Source organism: Cnephaeus nilssonii (assembly GCF_951640355.1).
Source record: "Cnephaeus nilssonii genome assembly, chromosome: 4".
Classification (NCBI taxonomy): Eukaryota; Metazoa; Chordata; class Mammalia; order Chiroptera; family Vespertilionidae; genus Cnephaeus; species Cnephaeus nilssonii.
In genome coordinates this window covers 67,025,705-67,048,218 of record NC_137075.1, presented here as the reverse complement: position 1 = coordinate 67,048,218, position 22,514 = coordinate 67,025,705, and the positions used below count along the sequence as shown (strand labels likewise).

Here is a 22,514-nt window from a genome sequence, read left to right as displayed (position 1 = left end):
CACATCAGCACATAACTTCCTTCATTAAGAAAGCTTCGCTAAAAAAAAAAATCCAAATTAAACAGAATGCTTTGAGACATGCTTGACTTACATTCTGGCACAAACTCCTTATCTTGTGTGCAAGAAACAGTTCAGGTACTACCACTAGTCTGTGGTCCATGTTTGGGTACTAAACTATAACACCTAGCAATATATTCTGCACATAGCATGTCCTCAGTAAAGTTTTCTGAGTCTCCCAAGCTCAGGGGACAGTATGTCTTGGAAGCTGCTCATTTAACCATGATGGTAGAACTGGAAAGGAGAAAAGTCTGTGGCTGGTTCAATGGCAGAACAGACTCCACCACCAGTTTTTCGTTTTTTTTTTTTTTTTTTTAATTGATTTTTTACAGAGAGGAAGGGAGAGGGATAGAGAGTTAGAAACATCGATGAGAGAGAAACATCGATCAGCTGCCTCCTGCACCCCCCCCCACTGGGGATGTGCCCACAACCAAGGTACATGTCCTTGACCGGAATCGAACCTGGGATCCTTCAGTCCGCAGGCTGACGCTCTATCCACTGAGCCAAACCAGTTAGGGCTCCACCACCAGTTTTTGCTGAGAGTTGATAAAACCACCACCACCACCAACACAAATTCTCACAGTCCCCCGGCCCCCCGCCCCTGGTTACCAACGAACAGACTAGGTGCAAACTGCTGCTGATTCCTTTCTCTCTTCCTGTGTGGTTGGTTTGCACTGAGGATCAAAGGGGTGAGTGGAACAATCACCCCAGAGGGGCATCTTGGCTTCACTAGCACAAACCACTGCAATCCTACATGTTTCTTTGTTGGGTATTTGTGTTTAGTTGTATTTCTGATTACAAGAAACAGTTGGACTTATCTGAAACTCTCACACCCACAATAACAATCCCCTGCCCTCTATGCATCGATATTCGGCTCTGACTAATGCTGAACAGTTCTATGTTCTTCCTGGCTGCATGACTCCAGGCAAGTCAATTAGCCTCTCTGAGCCCCAGTTTAACACATCAGTAAAATGGGAATAAGAAAAATCCTTATAGTGATTGTGTGAAGGTCAAATGAGATAACTATTTGAAAGAACTCTATAAATTCATGTGTTTAAAAGATATTATTTGTTTAGATTAATTTCTCTCTCTACAATAAATATATATTTTAAAGGTTAAAGAACAGAAGCCTTTCTGAATTTATCTGCAGCTCCACGTTGCATCCAATTTCTTTTCAGTAAGTTCAGGGAAAATAAGTCATGGTATAGATTTTGGCTAGTGTGACTATTGGAGGGTCTGGTGCTTTCCCTTACGATCTCAGCTGTGTTTCACATTGTGTGCCGAAGATAATACACTCACATAAATACCCAAATGTTATTCTGCGAGGCCTGGCTCATTTGTTACCCCATGCACAAAGTCTCTCCAGAAAACTCTGGCTGAAAGAAATCCTGCCTTCCCAAGAACTTTTCATCTGTTAAATTCATATCACTTCAATTCAGTAATTGTTTAGTGAGCACTGCACTTGGGGTTACGGACCGGGTTATATGCCAAGGCTACAAAGATAAGACTGATCTCATCCTCCAGGAACTCGTGGTCTTATTTATGCACTGTTACCAGTCATACAAACAAGTTACTACCACAAAGTGTGAGCAGTGCACTAATAGCGGAGCTTGCCGGGAGGAAGGATGGCATACAACAGGAAATCATCAACTTACTGAAACGTGCCTGGGAAAGCTGCAGAGAGGCTGTGTCAGTTGGGTCTTGGGGGCTGAGTAGGAGTTCACCATGTGGACATGAGGAAAGGGCATTCCTGGCTGAGGAAATGGCACAAGCAAAGGCATGACCATGTAAGAATGCCCCAAGCATCTGGGGCTGTTAGAGGGCAGAGCACAGGGTACGTGGAAAGGAGGGCCACGAGGTGAAGGTGGGCAGGAGTAGGCGAGGGAGGGTCTTTGGTGAACTTCACACTATCCTGTGCTTGGCTGTTTATAGTCTCATCTTTCTTGCTAGACTCTCAGGATTCAAGGCTGACATACTGCTTCCTCAGCATCAGAGAGGATGCTCAGCACAGAGTTCAAGAAATAAAGCTGGTGGGTGCACACTGACATGCACACCATGACACTCACAGCGTGTTCTCGCCCACTTCACACCTGCAAATAAAGGCTGAAACATTCATCTGCACCCAGTGTGCAGTGGGTTAGAATTCCGTCCGCCCCTCAAAGCTATCCTCGCACCTTCCTCTGGTGCTTAACCCACTTTCCAGACAAGGCGGCACCGGTGCCTGCCGCCTGCACGGGAGGGTGGGAAGGGGGCTGTTTCCAAGGCGGGAGGAGACAGCCAGAGCTCCGCGGTCCTCCCCGATGGGGAGGAAATGCCTGTTTTGGAGAGAGGCCTTTCCAGCCTCAGGCCCTGCAGACACCAGCATTCCAGGGTGGCCAACTGGCCTTCCTGAGAGTTAAAGCGAGTATTCCAGAGGCCAGGCTGTGGCTTAAAAAAAAAAAAAATCATGTTTAATTTAAAAATTAGAAACTGGAGCAGGCTGTGAGCACAGGGGTTGATTGAAACAAAATTTAAATTCCTGTCAAGCCCATTTAAACACGGGGGCCCTTCATAGACAATTAGCTGCTCCCTGTGAAGGCAGAATAAACTCAGGCCTGGTCACTGCGAGAAGAGAGGCGCCTACTGTGAGGCACTGGCAAAAAAATTAACTAAAATCAGGCTGTATGAAATATTTAGCCTTCCAGTATATCACAGGGGTTTGAAAGTGTAAACAAGACAAAAATCGATTCCTTGGTGCCCTCAAATCAATCCCCCAAAATGGTTAGGGCATCTGTTTCTGCTAAATTTTGTTTACATCGGCAGATTTGCCTTAATTGCAGTTGTTTATCTCTCATTGTCCCTGGGGCCCTAATCTCCCGATTACTAATACTTAACACTCATTTCACATCTAAAGCTACTTCTAATCCTCAACAGGTTTTGGGGGCTCTTAAAATTATTGAAACCGCAGAGGCGGGAGACACAGCCTCTTTGTGAAAGGAACATTTTCTTATCTACTACCAGCTGGGTCCAATTGTCACCAGGGATGGTGACAACAAAGGTGCTAAAAGGCTCTTCCACAATGACTGCTGCTCCACTGGGGATTCAGAGGATAAAAAAGAGCTTTGATGGAAAAATCTGAACAAGAGGCTAAAGCAGTCCAGCCAAATAAAGTTACTGTCATAATCAAATGCTGTCAATCACCATGAAAATCCAATTAAAAATGTTTCAGCACAGCCCTCTTAAGTGGAAAAATGTACCCTATTTATACAAATTTTTGTCAACTCCACACCAATCCCACAATTAGAAAGTCCTGCTATTAATTAAAGCCCCTCCCCCCAAGTTTAAAAAGACATGCAGGCCATTCAGAAACCTTTTGAAGGAGCAGACACACACGCAGGCCATTGGTATACAATTAAGAGTTAATCGGGTTACATTTGAAAATTCCATTTTTATTTGTGTCAAGGGAACCTTTGCACGAATAAACGAAGGGTACCTATTCTCCTACTTCAGAATCAGTGACCATTTCTAAGAGAACAGAGAAACGGTAAACCAGGATACTGGAAAGAAACTAGTCCATGCTCCGGCAAATGTCTCTCCGTAGACCGAGGCCTAATGTTTAATTCTAATCTTGAAAATTAAATAGAGGACAGAGGCCCAAATGTCTCCACTGCCTTTCTGCAGTCTCCAAAGGCCAAGTGAACCTCAAATGATCTGCAGGCAGGTTTGACCCCCCAAATAACTGTATCTACAAAAGGCCTCACTGAAACCACAAGACATGCAGTCCCCAAAGGTCTCTCAAAACCGCTACAAATTAAAAAGCAAACAACCCATTAAACAAATCCAGCTGGTTACAACTGTAAATAGGAAGCGTCTAAGATTTTTCCAGCCCTTGAAACTCCTGGTTTGACTCATTAATTATTGATAAGAATTGCATCTATTTATTGGCGGTACTCATAGGAAAACAAGTTTGCTGCCTTCAGTAGCAATTCCCAAATCACAGAGACCACGTTTCAAGATCCCCTTCTATTTCTCTGACAAATGGCTAAATGTCTCTGGTCTTTCTCAACTTAATCCATTATTCCTAAGGGCTGGGGGGTGAGTCGGTGCGGTGGGATGCATCTGATACGCTGCTAGATAAAGACCTTGGGTCCCTGCCATCAATCTAACCAGGCAGAGTGGTGCTGGCCAGGTGGTCTCCTCTAGGTCTTGGCTCTCTAATGACCTCCTGATTTGGAATTAACTGTTGGAGGTGGTCAGAACGCAAGCCAGAGGCCACAGGTGCTATTGAGCAACACCTGCTTAACGTCTTCTTGCTCTTCCCAGACTTCCAGGGTGGAACAACTGACTGCTGGTGCCTGTTCGGATTGGCCAGGTCTATACTCTATTGGTTGATAAAGGCTTTGAATGTTATCCCTGCAAACATTGCTAAATCCTAGAAATTCCTCAATTTTGGCACCAAATTATTTTACCCATTTGACCTCTCCTAACAGGAGGTTAAACAAAAACCTTTGACCATGTATTCTAGTGTGGTCATCCTAACTAGTATGACATCACAATGCCCAGGGTGGCTTGCTTCTTCTTCTGTCAGTCTCCTCAAGATTACCCTGTGTGTTCCTGCAGCACAGGGACATCTTTTTGTACTTACCTGTTGTCTAGCACGGTGTTTTTTTTGAAACGGATTAGAGAGAATGGCACATGCAAAGTATAATCGATAGTGATTTCTTTTCTTTTAATTAGATCAGGGCCTGAATAACAGTGGCACAGAACCAAGTTAGGCACTGAGTTCTAAGACCATGACCCACCTTCAAGGAACTCATACTCTAGTTGGAGAAAAAAGGCATTAAAAAACCAGTGAGTTTTTAGCCCTGGCCGGTGTGGCTCAGTTGGTGGGAGCGTTGATTCCTGGTGAGGGCACATGCCTGGGTTGCGGGTTCGATCCCTGGTCAGGGTGTGTGCAGGAGGCATCTGATCGATGTTGTTCTCTCACATTGATGTTTTTCTCTCTCCCCCTCTCCCTTCCTTCTTTCTAAAATCAATAAAAACATATCCTTGGGTAAGGATTAAAGAAAAAAAATCAGTGCGTTTTTCCTCTGGCAGCTCCTTATAACCACCTGGAGAGCTTTAAAAATAAAAAAGTACCTGCTCCCTGGTACAAATACCAAAGATTCCTTGACCTGAGTTGGGATCTAGAGTTTTTTTTCTTCTTTTTTTTTAACCTACTCAGATGATTCTGATGAGTTGTCGGGGTTAGAAACCACTGTGCTACATAACCCACTTGTAAATGTAAGATGAATTATGTAATTCATGCAAACGAGTGCTGTTCCAAGTTGGAGACAATAAATTCTGGAGAGAAGAGCGAGCCCTGTGAAGGGGAAGAGCGGGGAAAAGCGGAAGGAGGAGGATGAGACCCTCCAGGACAGGGGAGAGGAGGGCCTTCTGGGCCAAGGCCACCCCCCAGCTAACAGAAACTGCCGATGAGGAACTAACGTGCAACACACCCCAAAGTCCCAGCTCATCCCCCCGAGGACGTGGCACAACACCGGAGAGCGCCCTGATCGATCACTTTACTGCATTCCAGGTAACTGAACTACTGCTGTGGTCAAGGTTACACAGCCTCATTGTGCCCTGAAACGTGATGCTGGAAGATGACAGTCAGTGTAGTAAAACAAAAAAGCAGCATTGCAGGCAGGAGTTCAAAAAACCGCAATCTTAAACAGGCAAATCATCACTATATTAAGAGATCTGACTTGACTGATGGAGAAAAAAAGTTATCCTTAACTGGGAAATTAAACCTGTCACACTACCATGATCAAGGAGTGGCAGATTTATCTATCTGTATCTCTCTTGCTATGTGCATGTATATAAATACTCACACATTTATCTGCGAAAGTCTTGTGAAAAGATTAAGCAGTCACGTTTATGGAAAAACAAAGCTTGTTTTCTGGGGTTATAATCTCTCTGTTCTTGTTGAAGTGTTAACGTGTCATCAAAATTTCAAATTAAAGTTGTCTGATTTAGTGCGATCTCAAGCATCCAGACAGTGATTCTGCTGTTGTAATTATATGCAATTAAAAAGCTAAAATCAACTTCTTACTAGTGGATTCCTATTTATAAGCAGACATAAACAGATGATTTTAATGGCCTTCAGAACTTGAAAATAGTAAGAAATCATTACATGGCTGTCAACTGGACCCTATGTAGAGCCCCCAGGCTTCTGGGATGCCTTTTGTGCTTGAAGGAAATATTTAGTTGAAGTTACAATCCCAGTCGGGTTTCTCCCTGCAATTTTTGGGTACCTCACTAATGAACTGATCTGCACCTCCAAATGAATAACCTAAAGCAAAAATATCTTTAAGAGTCACATGTATGAGTCTGGCCCTAATGGTCTATTTTAAAATATGCTATATAGGACACAGGCAATAGCATGTTGTAGTTGAAATGTAATCAACTACAACCAAGTTCAAAACTGCTTATTAAACCATCGTTAGTGCTTTAAAAAGCTTAGACTGCAAGCACAGTGATCCTTTGAGCACTATGCAAGGGAGCTGGAGAAATGGGCCTGTCTTAACACTTGCTTAGGACACAGGTAGGCCCTGGATCAAAATAAACCGAAACTCATCCTTGCTCCATTCAGTAGAAGGTGGTGAATTTTACCTGAGCCCTTTTGCTCCCAGAAAGCAGTGACAGCTGAGAAACTGCCCTACTCTTTCCTTAACCACAGAGGACCACCCCTTATCACAGAGATGAGACCCTTTCCCATCCTTCCTCATGACTTCCATGGGACTGGCTGATAACTTCCTTGTTTACCTGCCTCCATAACCTTGGCTCCCTCTCTTTTATTTGAGACATTCCTTATTAACATTCTCCCTATTGCAAACTGAATAAAATAATTTCCTTAATTGTCTGGTGCATTTTGTCTTTCACGGTGGTCAAAAGGTTTAGGTAGAATTATGGTAAACAAAGCCATTTGAGTATAAACCAAAAAGTCACACTGGAATTAGAGTGGAGAGACAAAATCTAATGTGATTTCTCAAAAAACAAAAAAACAAACACAAACCTTTTTTGGTTAATGCTCACCCAAGGATATTTTTTTCCCATTGATCTTCAGAGAGAGTGGAAGGGAGGAAGGGAGGGTGACAGAGAGAGAGGGAGAGAGAGAGGGAGAGAGAGGGAGAGAGAGGGAGAGGGAGGGAAGGAGGGAGGAAGAGAGGGAGAGAGGGAGAGAGGGAGAGAGAGAGGGAGAAACATTGATGTGAAAGAGAGACATAGATTGGTTGCCTCCTGCACATGCCCAGATTTGGGGGGTGGGAGGGGGGAGGAGTGCTGGGGATAGAACTTGCAACCCAGGTATGTGCCCTTGACCAGGAATCGAACCTGAGACCCTTTGGTGTGCGGGCCGACACTCTAACCACTAAACACATTGGCCAGGGCTTATTTCTCCAAAATTTAAGAGAGACCACATAGATGTCTAATTTATCACATACTTTGATTAACTGAGAGAACAACCAATCAAACTATCTGAAAATGTAATTACAATCAGGTTTGGATAAGCAGAAAAGCTACCAGTGACAATTTAATTTAGAGGAGTTAAGCAAGTTAACATCTCTTTGCAAGTAATTAAATGTTTAAACAGATTTTTCTGGAGCAGTTTGGTGTTTATTAGCCCCAAACAATACCACCTCTTACACATAAAGCCTTCTCTGAGAAATGAGATGCCTTCACATTTGCAGCTGCTGGGGTTTAGAAGGAAAATATCTAAAAGTACTATTTTGATTATAACTGACATCTCTTTCTCAAGACCCACACCTGTGTCAGGTACTTGAAGTCACACTATTTACTTGCTTTCTAAGCAAAACGTCAAATTTCAATTGCAAACTGCTCTCTATGTTTCTTCTTAGGAGCCTGAAAACCAAACTTGAGAAATGCTAAACGAGGACACCCTGCTCCGGAATGTACATGGAAATGCACACACACAAAAAAACACAACAAAAAAAAGCAGGCATTATTGGAACCTAAGGAGAAAACCTGCATTTTTAAACAATTACTAAAGCAGTATAGCAATAGCATAAAGACAATTTCTGCACCAGCTTGTTTCTCTGAAATTCTCTCTGCCACTGAACAGCTAGAACAGATAATAACTATTAGTAAATCAAACTCCTCTGCAATATCCAGCTGTGCCTCACGCATTTACATACAGATAGAATGGGTATATGTTTTTAATATGTATGTGATACGTACTTTTACCACAGCCGAAGAGCATGCTACAAAGGCGGAGGAGAATGGGAATCGGATCAGCATGAGATAATAAAGTGGCCTAGATAAAGTATTAGCCAGCGATTGATCTCAAACCGGGTGCTGCTGCTTCTGACCTGATTACTTACTATGCATAGATTCCATTAAATAGAGCTTAGACATGGAAAGCTTCTGGAAATACTTTAAATGCATAGAAGGATCTATAGGACTCCGCACCCAAACTGTAACTGCAGAGGTGCCCATGGCCCACACCCTCCCTGCTCAGCCAAGGCCCACAGTCAGGATGGGCTGGGAGGTGAAAGGGCCTCCTGACAGCTGGTGGGAGGCCCTGCCCAGTCCCACAGAGAAGATCTTTCCGTCCCTCCCAGTGAATGCCTCACTTCAGAGCTCTGTTCTGGTCCTGGCCACAAAGCTCTAACTAACAGAATGGGAAGGTAGCGAGGGAGTTTAACAATCATTCAGGGTCATGGTCCCCTTTGAAAAACTGATGACAGCCATGAATCCCTTTTCAGAAAAAAGAAAAAGAAAAAGAAAAAAGCAGCAAATCCCCACATGCATGCCTGATTTGAGATGTAATTTCAGGGGCTCTCACAGACTTCCTGAAGTCCCAGACCCTAGGTCAGGGACTGCTGATCTAGTCCTCCCCTTCATTTTGCAGATGAAGACACGCAGTGGGGAGGGAACTGGGAGTTGCTAAAGGAAGCGAAGTGTGGAGGCCTTCCCTGCTAAGTCACAGCCTGACCCTAAAGGAAGATTAATTCTGCACAAGGGGTTCTCTCTCCTATACCATAATGTTTCTCATCAAATCCCCTTTATTAAAAAATATTTAAACATATACTTTGAATAGCAAACCAGACTAGGACCTCTCCATCTCAGTGTTCCCATCTAGGCTGTCTCTGTCCCTGAATTTGAGGGTCTGATTTTTAATTTTTTGCTTTCTCAGTCCGATTATTGACATTCTGGGACAATTTCTCTACCATCTTTGCATCATTGTCCTCCCTTTCTTGCTGCAGCCTCACCAATCCCTTTTGACCAGCAGAAGCTATTTTGTTTTTTCCTTTACACGAGCCATGGCATCCCTGCTTGTCTGAGGCCTGCGAACATTCTGTCTGCACCTCCAGAGTTGCTGCAGCCTGGGACCTTGTCCCTAAGTCTGCTGGACCAGGTCACAGAGCTGAGGCAGCACAGACAGAGGTCTTCCCTGCGACACACTTCTGGGTGATTGAAAAGTGTGTCCCTTCATGCTGGCATCGGCATCGCAGGAGCAGAAAGAGGGCGTGTGGGGCCCTGTCGGGTTGTGTCGGCATGCTCGATGTTCTGGGCTGCCCGCACGGCTGCTTTCCTTTGTTGGGTCTAAAGGTGAGTCCCTGTATTGAATGGGAGTCCACTCAAGAGCATTCACTCAGGGAAAAAGGCATGTGCGGTGGGTGCGCTGCTTCTGTGTCAGTCAGTTTCAGGCCTGGACACTAGGGTTCCTTCTATAAGAAATGGAATTTCTGAGCAGACTGCACAGCCGGGGTTCAGATAGGTGAATATGTTGCCTATCTGAACTCCACATTTGTGGGTGTTGGACTCCACGAGGCCAATGGCGAAGGGATTTCTGGTCCAGCAGACAGCAGAGGTTTCGCTTTGCTCTGAAAAGGTCTGGGGCCTCTACACAGGCATGCTTTGCCTGGAATGTCCCCTTGAAACTCTCTATTAAAATTTAATCCATCTTCCAAAGGCCCTTTCAAATGCTACCTTCTCCATGTAGCTTTCCTCCATTTCCCATGATGGATCCCCACAGCACCGAGTCCTTCCCGGCAGTTACTTTATTGCCTGTTATTGTATATTTCCGCATCCCTTGCAAGACTGTATGCATGTTTCCACCCAACCCATCTGACTTTCTTCCTTTGATTTGGAAAATGCAGGCCCATAGGGAAACCTTGACAATCCTGCAGGCCTCACAGCTGATGTGGCCCAAGCTGTGCAGACCACGTTGGTACCCTGCTGCCTGGAGTTACTGTGCTTGGGAAATAAACTGCTCTTTTTGTGAAAGGCAGGCCCCCAACTACAGTGACAAATGGGCTCTACAGTTCATGCATTCCAGAGGATGCTCTCAGCTTCCAGATGGGAGCACCATCAAATAGGTTGCAGGCAGAGAGAGAAAAGGAAAAATTAAAGCCATTAATATGCTAGAAGGAATAAAGAAACTGGTTCTTTAAGATTGGGTCCCGAGGATGTGACTCAGGTTCCTGAAGCCAGGGACCATCCACTTTCTTTCCCATCACCTAGGAGCCCAACATTTTGGCCAAAGGCAGGCAGGGCCCAATCCCCTTGACCACAGGAGCCTTATACACCCTCATTTTCTGCCTCCTCACTGAGCCCCTTCTAAGCCAGGGGAGCCTCACTATTGCTATACCTGAGAGAATCCATTCATTTAAATCAAACTGTGAGCAGCACTAGAAATAATGTTAAATTAAGTATAGGATAGTGCTTCCTGTGACTAAATTTTTCATTGTGTTTTATTGATTTATTGATATTTATTAATTAAAAATGTGGAACAGCACACACCAGGATGTATAGTTGTAAAGAGATATATTGAAATATGTATCCCTTGTGTTTACACACACACACACACACACACACACACACACACACTGAACATACCCACCCTCACCTTATCTTTATGATGTGACACCCTGGAATGGTGTTCCTTACCAGAACATATGTCCCTATGTACCATCTACACATGTTTTATTTATAAGTGGCCAACTCATTGCAGCACTGAAACATGCATTTACAAACGTATTTGTTTTATGAAACCCTATTGGCCACCCTATGCTATCCAGCTACAGCATAATAATGTACAAGGTAAATGGGCTCCATATCTAGAACCTGCTCCAAGTTTTCTTAAATGTGACTAACTGTAAGAATTTCCCAACCATCACAGAGACACCCACCCCACCAAGACCAGTTTATTCTAGACATGAAACCAGCATAGCTACAAATTATAGAGGTTTTAGGGGTGAACTTTCTTTAACTTGAAACTACCCTGAAAAATGAAATTTTGCTCCAGGGGTGACAGGAAGGAGAAAGCTACCTCCCTGGAAAGCAGTCACGATGCAAAGGGGACAGGACAGTTATTTTGTTTGGGGATGAAACCATATTATACAGAAGTTTTTGCACTTAAGAGTGTTTATTAGGATGAAATACATGGATGAAAACCTCTGTACCAGTATCTATAAACTGCGTATTGTTGAAAGTGGCGAAAGAAAATTGGCTGGAATTTGCTCTGACAGCAACAATCTAAAGACGGGGAATGGTATGCAAAGCATTAGAAAGAGACTATAATTATTACTTGCGAATGCTCAATTCTAACGTTACTTTAAACAGCTTGCGCACTGTCAACTCAACAATCTGCACTAAACAAATGACCATTTGGGAATAGTTAGGGAGCATCTCTGTTCCTCTCCCTGCTTGACTAAAAACTGTCATTTGCAATCAAAGAAAGCGGTCCTGAAGCTGAGAATACAGCACCAGCAGCCTTGGGGTTGTCTTTCTGAGGAAAGGCCAAAGGTTCACATTACCTTGATCTTTTGCAGCCAATCTAATTTCATTCTACATCAATTCAGGAGGACTCCAGGCCACATGCAAAATTTCCTGTAGGGTTGCACTAAAAACTCAACACGCTATCTTCTCTGTGACCAATCAGAGTTCTGAGAGGCTGGCATAGCAAATGAGGATGAGGCGGAGCCTAGATTAATTTATGACCCTTAAGTAGAAGGCAAAGGAAGAACTCTGCACTGAGTTTCAAAATGGTGGTGGGCTTTTAAAAAAGTAAAAACTACTACCTGAGGATCGGAGCTTCAAACACACCTAGTCAAATTAAGTATATATGGGTGCCTCTCTAGAGCCTGTGGATATTTCAAATTCCACTCTGGTCCTCTTAACAGAATGCTAAGAAGTTATATAAATGGAGAAGTCTAATGTAAGTGAAAGAATTTACTTACCATCAATTCCTCAGGCGCTGGCCTTTCTTTTGGCTGTTTCCGCATGCTGTAAGAAGAAAAACAAAACGCCTAATATTTATATCACTTGTAAATTTGTGCTATAATTTCCACTACTGACTATTTCCCCTGGATCTGGGGTGTTATCAAAATTCATCATGTTTAATTCTTGGCCAAGGTACAGGCACATCTCGTTTTAATGTGCTTTCACAGATGTTGCGTTTTTTACAAACTGAAGGCAAGACCCTCCACCAGCAAAAAGATTACGACTCGCTTTATTGTGATATTTGCTTCATTACGGTGGTCTGGAACTGAACCCGCAATATCTTCGAGCAATGCCTGTATATTCTTTCTTTTACTTTGGCCTTTCATTAATCAGACTTTGGGGGATCTCAAGAATCAGAAACACATACACACACAAGTTTTTTAAAATTACTTTTGCAATACAGATAATGAATTTAAATTTACCTTAATTCTACTTTTGAAACTAATGTGAGAAAAAAAGCAGCAATATTCTCTTCCTGATTCAGTTGTCAATTTATTTCAAACTTAAATTTAGGGAGCAATATACTTTTTGGTAATTGGGATAAGATAATAAAAGAAACATGACTATCAGCTCAAATGAAAAAACATCTCATGTCATCATTTCCAAATAACAATAAATAAAAGAGGTCAAGAATCTAGATAACGCTACCAAATTACAAATGGGTTAATATTACATTATCTCGACTTTCATTTATCTTGGCTACAATCAAGTTGCCAATTCATTAAACAGCTGTGGAAAAACTTAAGTTTGTTTAAGCTGCTTAAAGAATCACATTCCTCATGTAAAATATTTCTTGTCTTGGTGCAATAGGTACAATTAGTAGCTGTAGTGTGTACTCAGCTACGTGATAAAGCACCTGCACGAGACAACTGTATTTATACAAAACTCAGAGTGTCTGTGGGCTGAAGTCATGAAGACAGATTGCTGCTTCTATTGGAAAATCACACAGATGGTTTTTCTTTATATAAGGCAACCTCTAACCTTCATACAATTTCTGCAATTGCTGACAGTATTTTTTTTAAGTAGAGAGATTTAATGATCATTTGGTAAACAAGAACCATAGTTATGAGCCATTAATGGCATCAAGGACATTTGCCTTCCCTATAAATAACCATATGCACCTCTCAAATACTGCATCCATTAGCAAGTAATTCAAGCTGTCTCGCCCGGTGGAGTTGGGAACAGTCCTAATCTGACATTCCAAAGTAGCTGTATCTCCTGGGAAAACAAGGCTGTTACCCATTATCATTTCTGTTTCAGCATGACATCTGTGGAAATTTCAACACAGGTTATCCTCCGTCTCCATAAAACTTTTATATAACAGCTGATTAATTTTTTGGATGGGAGGGAAGGTAAAAATAGTATCTGCTTTTTTCCCTGTCTGCAGAGCCAGCAACCCCCCCCCCCCCCCCCGTTGGTCTTAGCCCACACAGTGAGCTAGAGATAAGCATGGTCATCCCGTCACAAATCCAACGAAATCCAACGTCTCTGGAGCCAGTGATGCCCAAACCAGGCGCTCCAGGCCGTTTAGGAATCGCACGGTTTATTTTCCAATTTCTGCATTTCAAAATGGGGCATTCCCATATGTGCTTCTGAGTGTTTCTAGGAATTCCATGAGAAGGAAATTAAGAAAGACTAAAAATATTTCTGAATAATGGCTCTAATATTAACCAACATGTATCCTTTTTCAACATGGCATAATTTGAAAAAAAAAAACTGTTTGCAGAGTGAAAACAGTTTTTAAAAGCGACAGAATATTATGTATTTAAAATAAATAGAAACAGTGTTAATAAAATTTTAAAAATAAGGGGAGGGGGAATCTCTTCTCTACATTTTTTTTTCTGTGAAATATAAACTGTATGAGACATTTTTATTAAGAGGTAACATATTACACTTAGTCAAAAAGGTGATAAAGCTTGACATTTATATTAAGGAATATTTCTTGGTTTCACTTTAGCGTAATCACCAGATGGATCATGGGGGCGGGGATGGGGACAGTGCAACCATTTCAGTTTAGCGCGGCCTCCCGATCGCACCGTTCCGGGGCACCGCAGGGGTGGGGGGCTCATTGTCCACCAGTGGACACGACTCTGAAGGGCTGATGGAGTAAGGAGCTGGGTGAAGGGGAAGAGAAGTGAAGGTAGTTATGAAGGAGCTCCAGCATGTCCAGACCAGGCTCTAGCTGGCTCTGTCTCCTGTTTTGGGGTGGTCATTCCTCTGCTCCCAATTTCCTCCTCTCTCCATGCTGGGGGGAGGAAGAGGGCACAAGGAGGGCAGTGGACAACTGGGTCTTCCAAGGCCACATAAGTGCTGCCGATCGAGTCGGGGAGAGGTGGATGATGTGAAGGCCTCATAAAAGAAAACATTCTGCTGGGAGGAAAAAGGCAAAGCTGAAAAGAACCCTCGGCAGAAAAATGCCTGTTTCCTCAGGTGTAAAATGACAAGGGGCTGCCTGGAGACTCTGAGGGCCCCTTGGATCTAAATTCTGTGGTTCTTCTTAGTTCCTTAATGCTTAAAGTGGACCTGATAGAACCATGTTTTTGGAGTCTTTCAAGCATCAAAATTCATTGAAACGGGACACCAGTATTGTGTTTAAAATATAACCAAAGATAAAAGTTATTTACTGGAAATCAAATGCATTAATAAACTATGCTGCTTCCACTAAGTGACAGACAGTTTTATGGGTAACTTGAGGTTACATTAATAAAAATAAGCTTCATATGTCTGTTGAGTCGGGGCTATAAAACTGTGTATTTCTTAAAAAAAAAAAAAAAAGTGGATAGCAATAGTATCTGGGTTCAAAGAGGTAGCCTGATTCTCAGCAGTTTGTTAAAACAGAAAAAGCCTCTGAAATACATTTACAGCCCGTTGTGTAAATAACGTTTACATAATTTAAACAATTTCTTCAGCTTTGCTGCCCCATCTGCCCAAGGCCCTGAAGTCCCTCCCATCTCTAAAAAGAAGCAGGGAGAGCCATAAGGTCTCACGGAGCCTCCGAGTTAATGGCATGTATCATTTACATTGAGGGCATGGCATGTTTGCAAACAGGCTCACCACTGAGTGATGAAATGTACAAATGGCTCGGAGAACTCTCCAACCGGAAGGACGGGCGAATCCTGGGATGGAGGAAAAACAAGTCACCAAAAGTCACAATAATTCCTTTTCTTTCTTTATGCCCTTCCTCCCCCACCAAAGGAACAGTATAAAGATGAGTATATAACAAGGATTCACCACCCCGTGGAAAGGAAAACAAGGCCTCATCCAATTATAGGCCTCATCTATACCCTCTTTCACTTGCTTATGTAAAATGCCAAATTTAAAGCCACACACATTTAAAATGGTGAGAAACAGGAGCACAAAGAGGGAGGGGAGGTGAAAGAAGGACAATGATAGCCACAGGGTAGGCAAGAAGGTACGAAAGTGTAAATGAGAAATTAATGATTATTTAAGTAACACAAATGGTCTTGTAATTAACAAAGAGCTGTGGAATTATTCTTGTGTTGACCTTTGTTTCTTTTACTGGATTTGCTACTTATTTACACTTTCCTTTTTATTTACATTCATTTGTATATTCAACTGCTCTTAACTGCTTGCCCCTAACACAATCATTTGGGCCAGATTTTTTTTTTTAAAACTTTAATAGGAAGGCTTTTTATAGGAAAAGCTTTCCTGAAAAAGAATTTCAGCCTATTTGCCAGTCTAGGCCAACTCATCAGATGAGAAAGCCAGTGAATTAAAGACATAAAGAAAAATTCCCACCTTGACCACCACACTGAACTGGGGTGGAGGTGGTGTCACTCTAAGGAGCAGATAACTACACAGCAACAAATGCGTGACAACAACCGCTTAACACAGGGAGCAAACCCCATTACCACTCGCAAAGGAAGGCTTTAAGAATTTAGGAGTTTTTCCAAGAATGACAGAGAGCGCCACTGTGTTTATAGTGTAACGGCTCAGGATGTAATGAAATTACACTGCAGAGTGCTTTAACAGTCATCTCATTAGACCTACAGTTGGAACAAGAGAACCACATAAAGTAGGCAGCTGCAAATGACTCCATTCTCATCTATTCTCATTTGCTATTAAAAATACCTTTCGGCGGCTTTCTTTCCTCCCTGACATCCCTACACAAAGTGCCCTGCAAAGTATGATACATGCACCTATTTAAATTAACAAAGGAATGACTTATTTTAATCTCACTGTGCTTTGGAGTGCTTTGGCCATTTGGATGAGCAATATATCATTACATACAACCTTCTAGCGCTGCAGGCAAGAAACTCAGAGCATGCAGCATTTGGTGGGAGCCAAACAATTTCTCTAGCACACAACTGTGTCAAATGCATGCATGTATTCATTACTGAGAACGAGAGGAAATGGCTTTGATGTAGTGGAAAAAAGAAGATGATAAAAGCACCTCTGCAATATGTGTGTCATTATCAATGGTGGCAGATAGATACAATCACACAGCCCCCTATGTGATTAGTAAATATACATATAATTGCTGTGGCCAATTATCAGAAAAATGAGATTGGTAATTACAAGACAGAAAATTAACTAGAACTCTTATTAAGGCTTTGTTTCCAATTCAAACAATTGGAAACTGCTGGAAAATACAATTGAATCAAAAGGAACTGAGGGGGTCAAAGCAGCCAAAAAAAAAAAAAAAAAAAAAAAATCCCAAAGAGGTTAAAAGAAAAGGAATGTGAACAAAATGTTTCTTAGCTTTTGCCTGTCTGTCCTCTTTGAATGTGCCCTGTTCATCCAGAGGAGGGGAAGGTTAGTCATTGTAAACCTAAAATTCTCATCAGCAGAGAAAGGCTTCCAGAGAGGAAAGGAAAACAAAGGAACACGGGAGTGAAATAAAATCGTGCCGAGTCCAAAGGATTACAGGCCGGCATTACATAGAGAGGACATGAAAAATGGGGGGCTGATGACATCGTCTGCTCAAAAGAAACAAGGCACGCAGTGAGATGACACGTCTTCGATAAAGGTACTATAAAATGGTCACAGAAGTCCCATCGGTTTGAAGAGCAAAAATAAACCATGATATCAATTTCAGCCCAGCCTGTTTTAGGAAAGCCATATATATCACCAAGCCTGCAAGGTTCTACAAGGCCCAGTTCAAGAAATGACGTTTTACTGTCTCAAGAACTATTAGTGCAAAGATAGTTCAAAGTCTGAGGTACAAAAATTATGGACTCTGATCAGGTTGTTAGTTCTCTAAGGCATTTGTTCCAGAAATATTTTTGGAGGCTGTGGTACTGGAAGTGTCTGAGTAACAGCTGCTTTAAAATGCAATGTTTAGGAAAATAAAAGCCCACTGTCTTAATGTGGCTGAATATTTACCAAGATGGTTAAAATTCTGGGCTGCTTTTCTAAAAATATCTTGGTATAAAACATGATGCTAATGTGGGCCTCATTTCAAAGTATGATACCAAGAGTAAATTAATGATTTATAAACTAGGCAACTTGATGAAGATGTCATTTTAACATGGATGAGGAACAAAATGAGGAGATGTGACATCTTTGCATGGATAGTTAATTTTATTTAAGACCTGATATTGTAGCCTGTTAAGTTCCTCATAACATAAAACTAAGGAACACTGGGTGGTACCATGAATAATTTATTTTACTTGTGAAAATGCCAGCCCACGTGGACTTTGCAGACCCACCGAGGGTGGAGTCGCATCTCACTGGTGCCGGGAAAGAATCACTCATCAAAGATACAGGGGGATTCTAATCCCATGTGCATAAGGCCAGGTATTTATTTTCATGTTAAAGTCTATGTCTCTTTCACACCTCAAAGGAGAATTTTCTGAGATACAGAAGACAGACGCATGAGGTGATGGTGGTCAGGGCAGAAACACAGGGCACAGGGGTCCTCTGAGGGCCCCCACTCGCCACAGAAGCACGCGGCTGTTAACGCTCCCGAAGGAAGAAAATGAATAGACCTGACAGTGTGCACACCACTGGAGGATTTTAAAGGATACTTTTCTCATTTTTAAGCAAGTAAAATGAGAAGTTAGTTTAGATCAGGAGGTAAAACCCCTTTCGTTATGTAATTCACATCTGTCTGAAGGAGGTAGGTAGGCTCATGGGAAAGCGGCTCCAGCCTCAGAGGCTCCCAGGGAGGGAAAGCACCCAGGCACCCAGGGTTGGGGGTCTGAGAACCGTGCCACGGGGCTGGGAGGAGCTACTAAGCTAGTTGCTGCTCCTTATCAGAACTGCTCTCTGTGAAATATGGGTTCAGGCCAGATGAGGAACATATTTCAAAAATATAAACACAAATTGGAGAAGCAGTTACACTAATAACTCTCAGGACTGGCTGAAACGGACTCCAAATTGTTAATAAAAGTCACTCACTTTAAGACCCTGCGTGCCATACTTCACCTTAAGGGCTTTTTTGGGGATGCTATTCATTTAGCATCTGAGCATGGAGGTATGGAACAAAACAGTGGACACAACCTTATCCAAAAGCCTTAACCTGAGCTCTATGGAGCAGCAACTGTAACATACAAACAGCTGTTAAGAACCACTTCAGTGAGCAATCCTGGCCATCAAGGAGAACCGTCTCCAAGTCTCTGAGGCCTCAGTAACTACCTGGTCAGCCCCTTTTGCTAAACAACAGGAACACAAGCAGGCGGCATGCAGAGAGCAGCGAAGGACAATGGGAAAAAAGTTTGAGTGATGCCTTTGCCTTGTGAATAATGAACAGTTCAGGAAGGTCAACCCATTACAACTGAAACTGTTTAATTATTAATTATGCACAATCTATGAGCAAAAGGACAAGTTCAGAATGTTTAATGTATGCTAACTTCAACTGGACTCTCTCTGGTATTTTGTTATTAGCACTTGTCAGCAAGGTACTCAGGCATAAAAAAAGGCAAGCAGCAGAAAATCAGTGTGCGTGCGTGCGTGTGTGTGTGTGTGTGTGTGTGTGTGTGTATACCTGTTCACTCAAAGTGGTGGGGGAGGGGAGATGGGAAAAGGCAGTCCAATTCCAACCACAGCTGCTACTAGTTCACTTGCAGAGTAAGTGTGCCAATAAGTACACCTTATGACTTTGACAGCAGGCAGGCACACTGAATACTCGAAATACAGACAACATTAATAAGAAAAATGCTTTCGAAATGACTTACTTAAAAGAGAGATAACTATTTTAAAGGCAAAGTTTTTTGAAACTATGATGATTATTGGCTTTGAAAGAATCTATATCATTAATGTACACACACACACACACACACACACACACACACACACGGGTAGAAATCAATGTCAATTTCCTGGTTGTGATATTGTACTATACTTATGAACTGTTACCATTGGAAAAAACTGGGTGAAGAGTCCACAGGATGTCCCTGTATTACTTCTTACAAGTGCATGTGAATCTAAAATGATGTCAAAATAGAAAGTTTAAAAGGAAAAAGGCAAGGAGCTAGTTTTAAAAACTCTAATGAGGCCCACATATAAGGAAGAAGCTTGGCATAATTAGTCAACTGGAAAAAAGTTAAGGGGCTTTTACTTAAAAAAACAAAAACACCAAACCTGAGGATTTAATTTAAAAACACATTTAAAACCTGAGGATTTAATTTTTGCCTTTAATTCATAATTGTAGATGCCAATGGAACTTGACGATGATGTAGTGGTCAAGTCAGACACAGATAGGGCACAGACAGAAAACTGTATAAAAATGACACAATCACTCATTACTTAACTTACAGCTTCATTCATTCAACAACTTTTTTGACTACCTGCTATGTCAAAGGCACTGAGTCTGGCACTGTGGGATGATTGATAATTAACTCATATCCTCAAAGAATCTGTGAATTGTTTGGAGGATAAGACGTATACCCCTAAAAATAGCTCTGCAAGATGGAGGAAATGACCACAGCTGGGCACCCAGGCTGTACCGGGAGAACAGGGGTTCGATGCAGTTTGGCTGGTAGGTACCTGAGTTCCCAGAGGAGAGCGACGGGAAAACAAAGTGTAAGTGTTTGGAAGGCTGTGAGACACCTCTTTGCTCTCCTACTTTCTTCCTTCCCTAATCCAGACCGCACCTGGGGGTGAAGGGACCTTGACCATCTTAATCTGTGTCCTGTTCCCTTCTCTTTGTGCAAAACAGACATTTCTTCAAATTAAGATTTTATACTTATTAGCAGTAAAACACGAGGATGACAGAAGGGCAACGTCTCAAAACTCTCAGGTGTTGGCAACACTGGTGAATTCTAAGGACAGTTGTGCTGTGGTTACATTAAACCAGCCTGACAAGTTAAATAAAATATGGCAAGCCTTCTAACTTTTTAAAACAGGCTATTTCTAGACTTCATGGTCTCAAACCATCAAACCAACAGGTCCATCACAGAATCACTTAGAGCCTGACCAGTGTTGAGACTTATGCTCTCACACTTAAAAAATAAACCTTTTAATTCAAGTATAATGTTTTTTTAGCCTGGCCCAGCAATTTCTGGTCATACGCACTGGGGTTCATACTAATCGAACAGCTCTCTTAGATGGCTTTACTTCTATCCACATTGCCAGGGTCAAAGGTAATTTGTGGTTCCAGTGGCTTCAGGTCAGGCAGAATAGCATTTTGCTTTGTCAGATCCCAGACTGGTTTTGGATTCTCCACTATTTACTGTCTTAAATGTCTTAGACAACTGGCAGAGTCCACAGGACAAATATGCTCTCCACTGGGGAGGAAACCTAGTTTACTGGTATTTGAAAAAAAAAAAAAGTAGACACAAAACCAAAACCCAAAAATAACCTGGACCTCACCTTTAAAGATATCTACAAAAGCTAATCTACAAACCAAAAACCTATCTGTCCAAAGTGCCATTCGAGAGCCTAGTTTAAGATAGGAGTAAACCATAATTACGCATTAGATTTATAAAAATGTAGTCAATGCTTGTTAAAAACACTTACTTAAAAATGTGGCCACTGTTTGAGGGAACAATCAGTATTCTGAAATTATGTGTATGTTTGATTTCACAATGCAGACGGAACTGACCTAATCGGTGGGGTGTTACAGGGAACAGTGCTGGGCTGGGAATGAGGCTTTAAATTTAGGAGGGCTTGCAGGTAGATACCATCAGAAAAGAAAGCCTCTGACCCTCCTCAGCTGGAGACCAGAAAGCCCCCCTTTTACTCATCCCTTTCCACATCAAGTCCTGAGCAGAGAAAGTGAAAGATGATTCAATTTCCACACTGGGTCGCCCCCTGCTCTGGGTTGCCAGATGTGACAAATTACATGTGTGGGCATTTCGGTGTGAAGTTCTGTCCAGTGGGTCCGAGCTGACAGTAGCAGCTCATTTAACTTGTCTCAGATGGATCTGGAACCAGGGGCAAAAGGCCTGAGTTTCTGCCAATTTTATAAAATTCCTTGAAAATAGGTAGGTAGAGAACTACCCACCTTATCTTACCCAAAACCCCTAAATCAAGGGAGAACCATCCCTAAATCAAGGGAGAACCAGCTGTTAGCTAAGTGAGCATTGCAACCAGATGGCTGATAAAAAACACATTTAAATGGACAGGTCTAAAGTAATCTGTCTCTAGGTAATGGAAATTTGAGATTATAAAGATTTTTCCCATTTTCCTTTTCTCCTAAATTTGTTTTAGAAGTTCCTCAGTATTGGGATAAGAGAGGAGGGACCAACTTTGTCATTAATGTCAAAACTAAGCTTTCAGTTAGTCTACCAATTTTTTGTCATTTAAAACATCTACATTTACTTAGGCATTTTCTAAACATATGGCAAAGTTCTTGGTGTTTTATAAAATTCTTTGAAAATAGGTAGGTATGCCCGGCTGGTGTGGCTCAGTTGTTGAGCATTGACCTATGAACCACGAGGTCGTGGTTCAATTCCTGGTTGGGGGACATGCCCGGGTTTCGGGCTCAATCCCCTGTGGGGGATGTGCAGGAGGTAGCCAATCAATGATTCTCTCATTATTGATGTTTCTATCTCTCTCCCTCTCCCTTCCTTTCTAAAATCAATAATAAATAAATAAATAAACACACACACACACACACACACACACACACACACACACACTGAGTGGCCAGATTATTATGGTCTCTGAACGCATAATAATCTGGCCACTCAGTGTATATCCTATATAATAAAAGGCTAATATGCAATTGTCCCCTCGACCAGGAGTTCGACCAGCAGGCAGGCCCGCCAACCGCCCATGTCTCC

The 22,514-nt window shown here is 42.2% G+C and overlaps 1 protein-coding gene across 3 annotated transcripts in view; it reads right to left on the bottom strand.

The window, feature by feature from the left end:
- Window positions 1-22,514, bottom strand: part of MAP2K5 (mitogen-activated protein kinase kinase 5) — a 269,269-nt gene that overhangs the window by 26,490 nt on the left and 220,265 nt on the right. For all 3 annotated transcript variants that reach the window (XM_079768368.1, XM_079768369.1, XM_079768370.1), the window contains 2 exons: window positions 15,379-15,440; window positions 12,282-12,327 (listed from right to left, as the gene is read on the bottom strand). In XM_079768368.1, coding sequence (XP_079624494.1) covers window positions 12,282-12,327; window positions 15,379-15,440 — 108 coding nt within the window. The remainder of the gene's footprint in view (window positions 1-12,281; window positions 12,328-15,378; window positions 15,441-22,514) is intronic.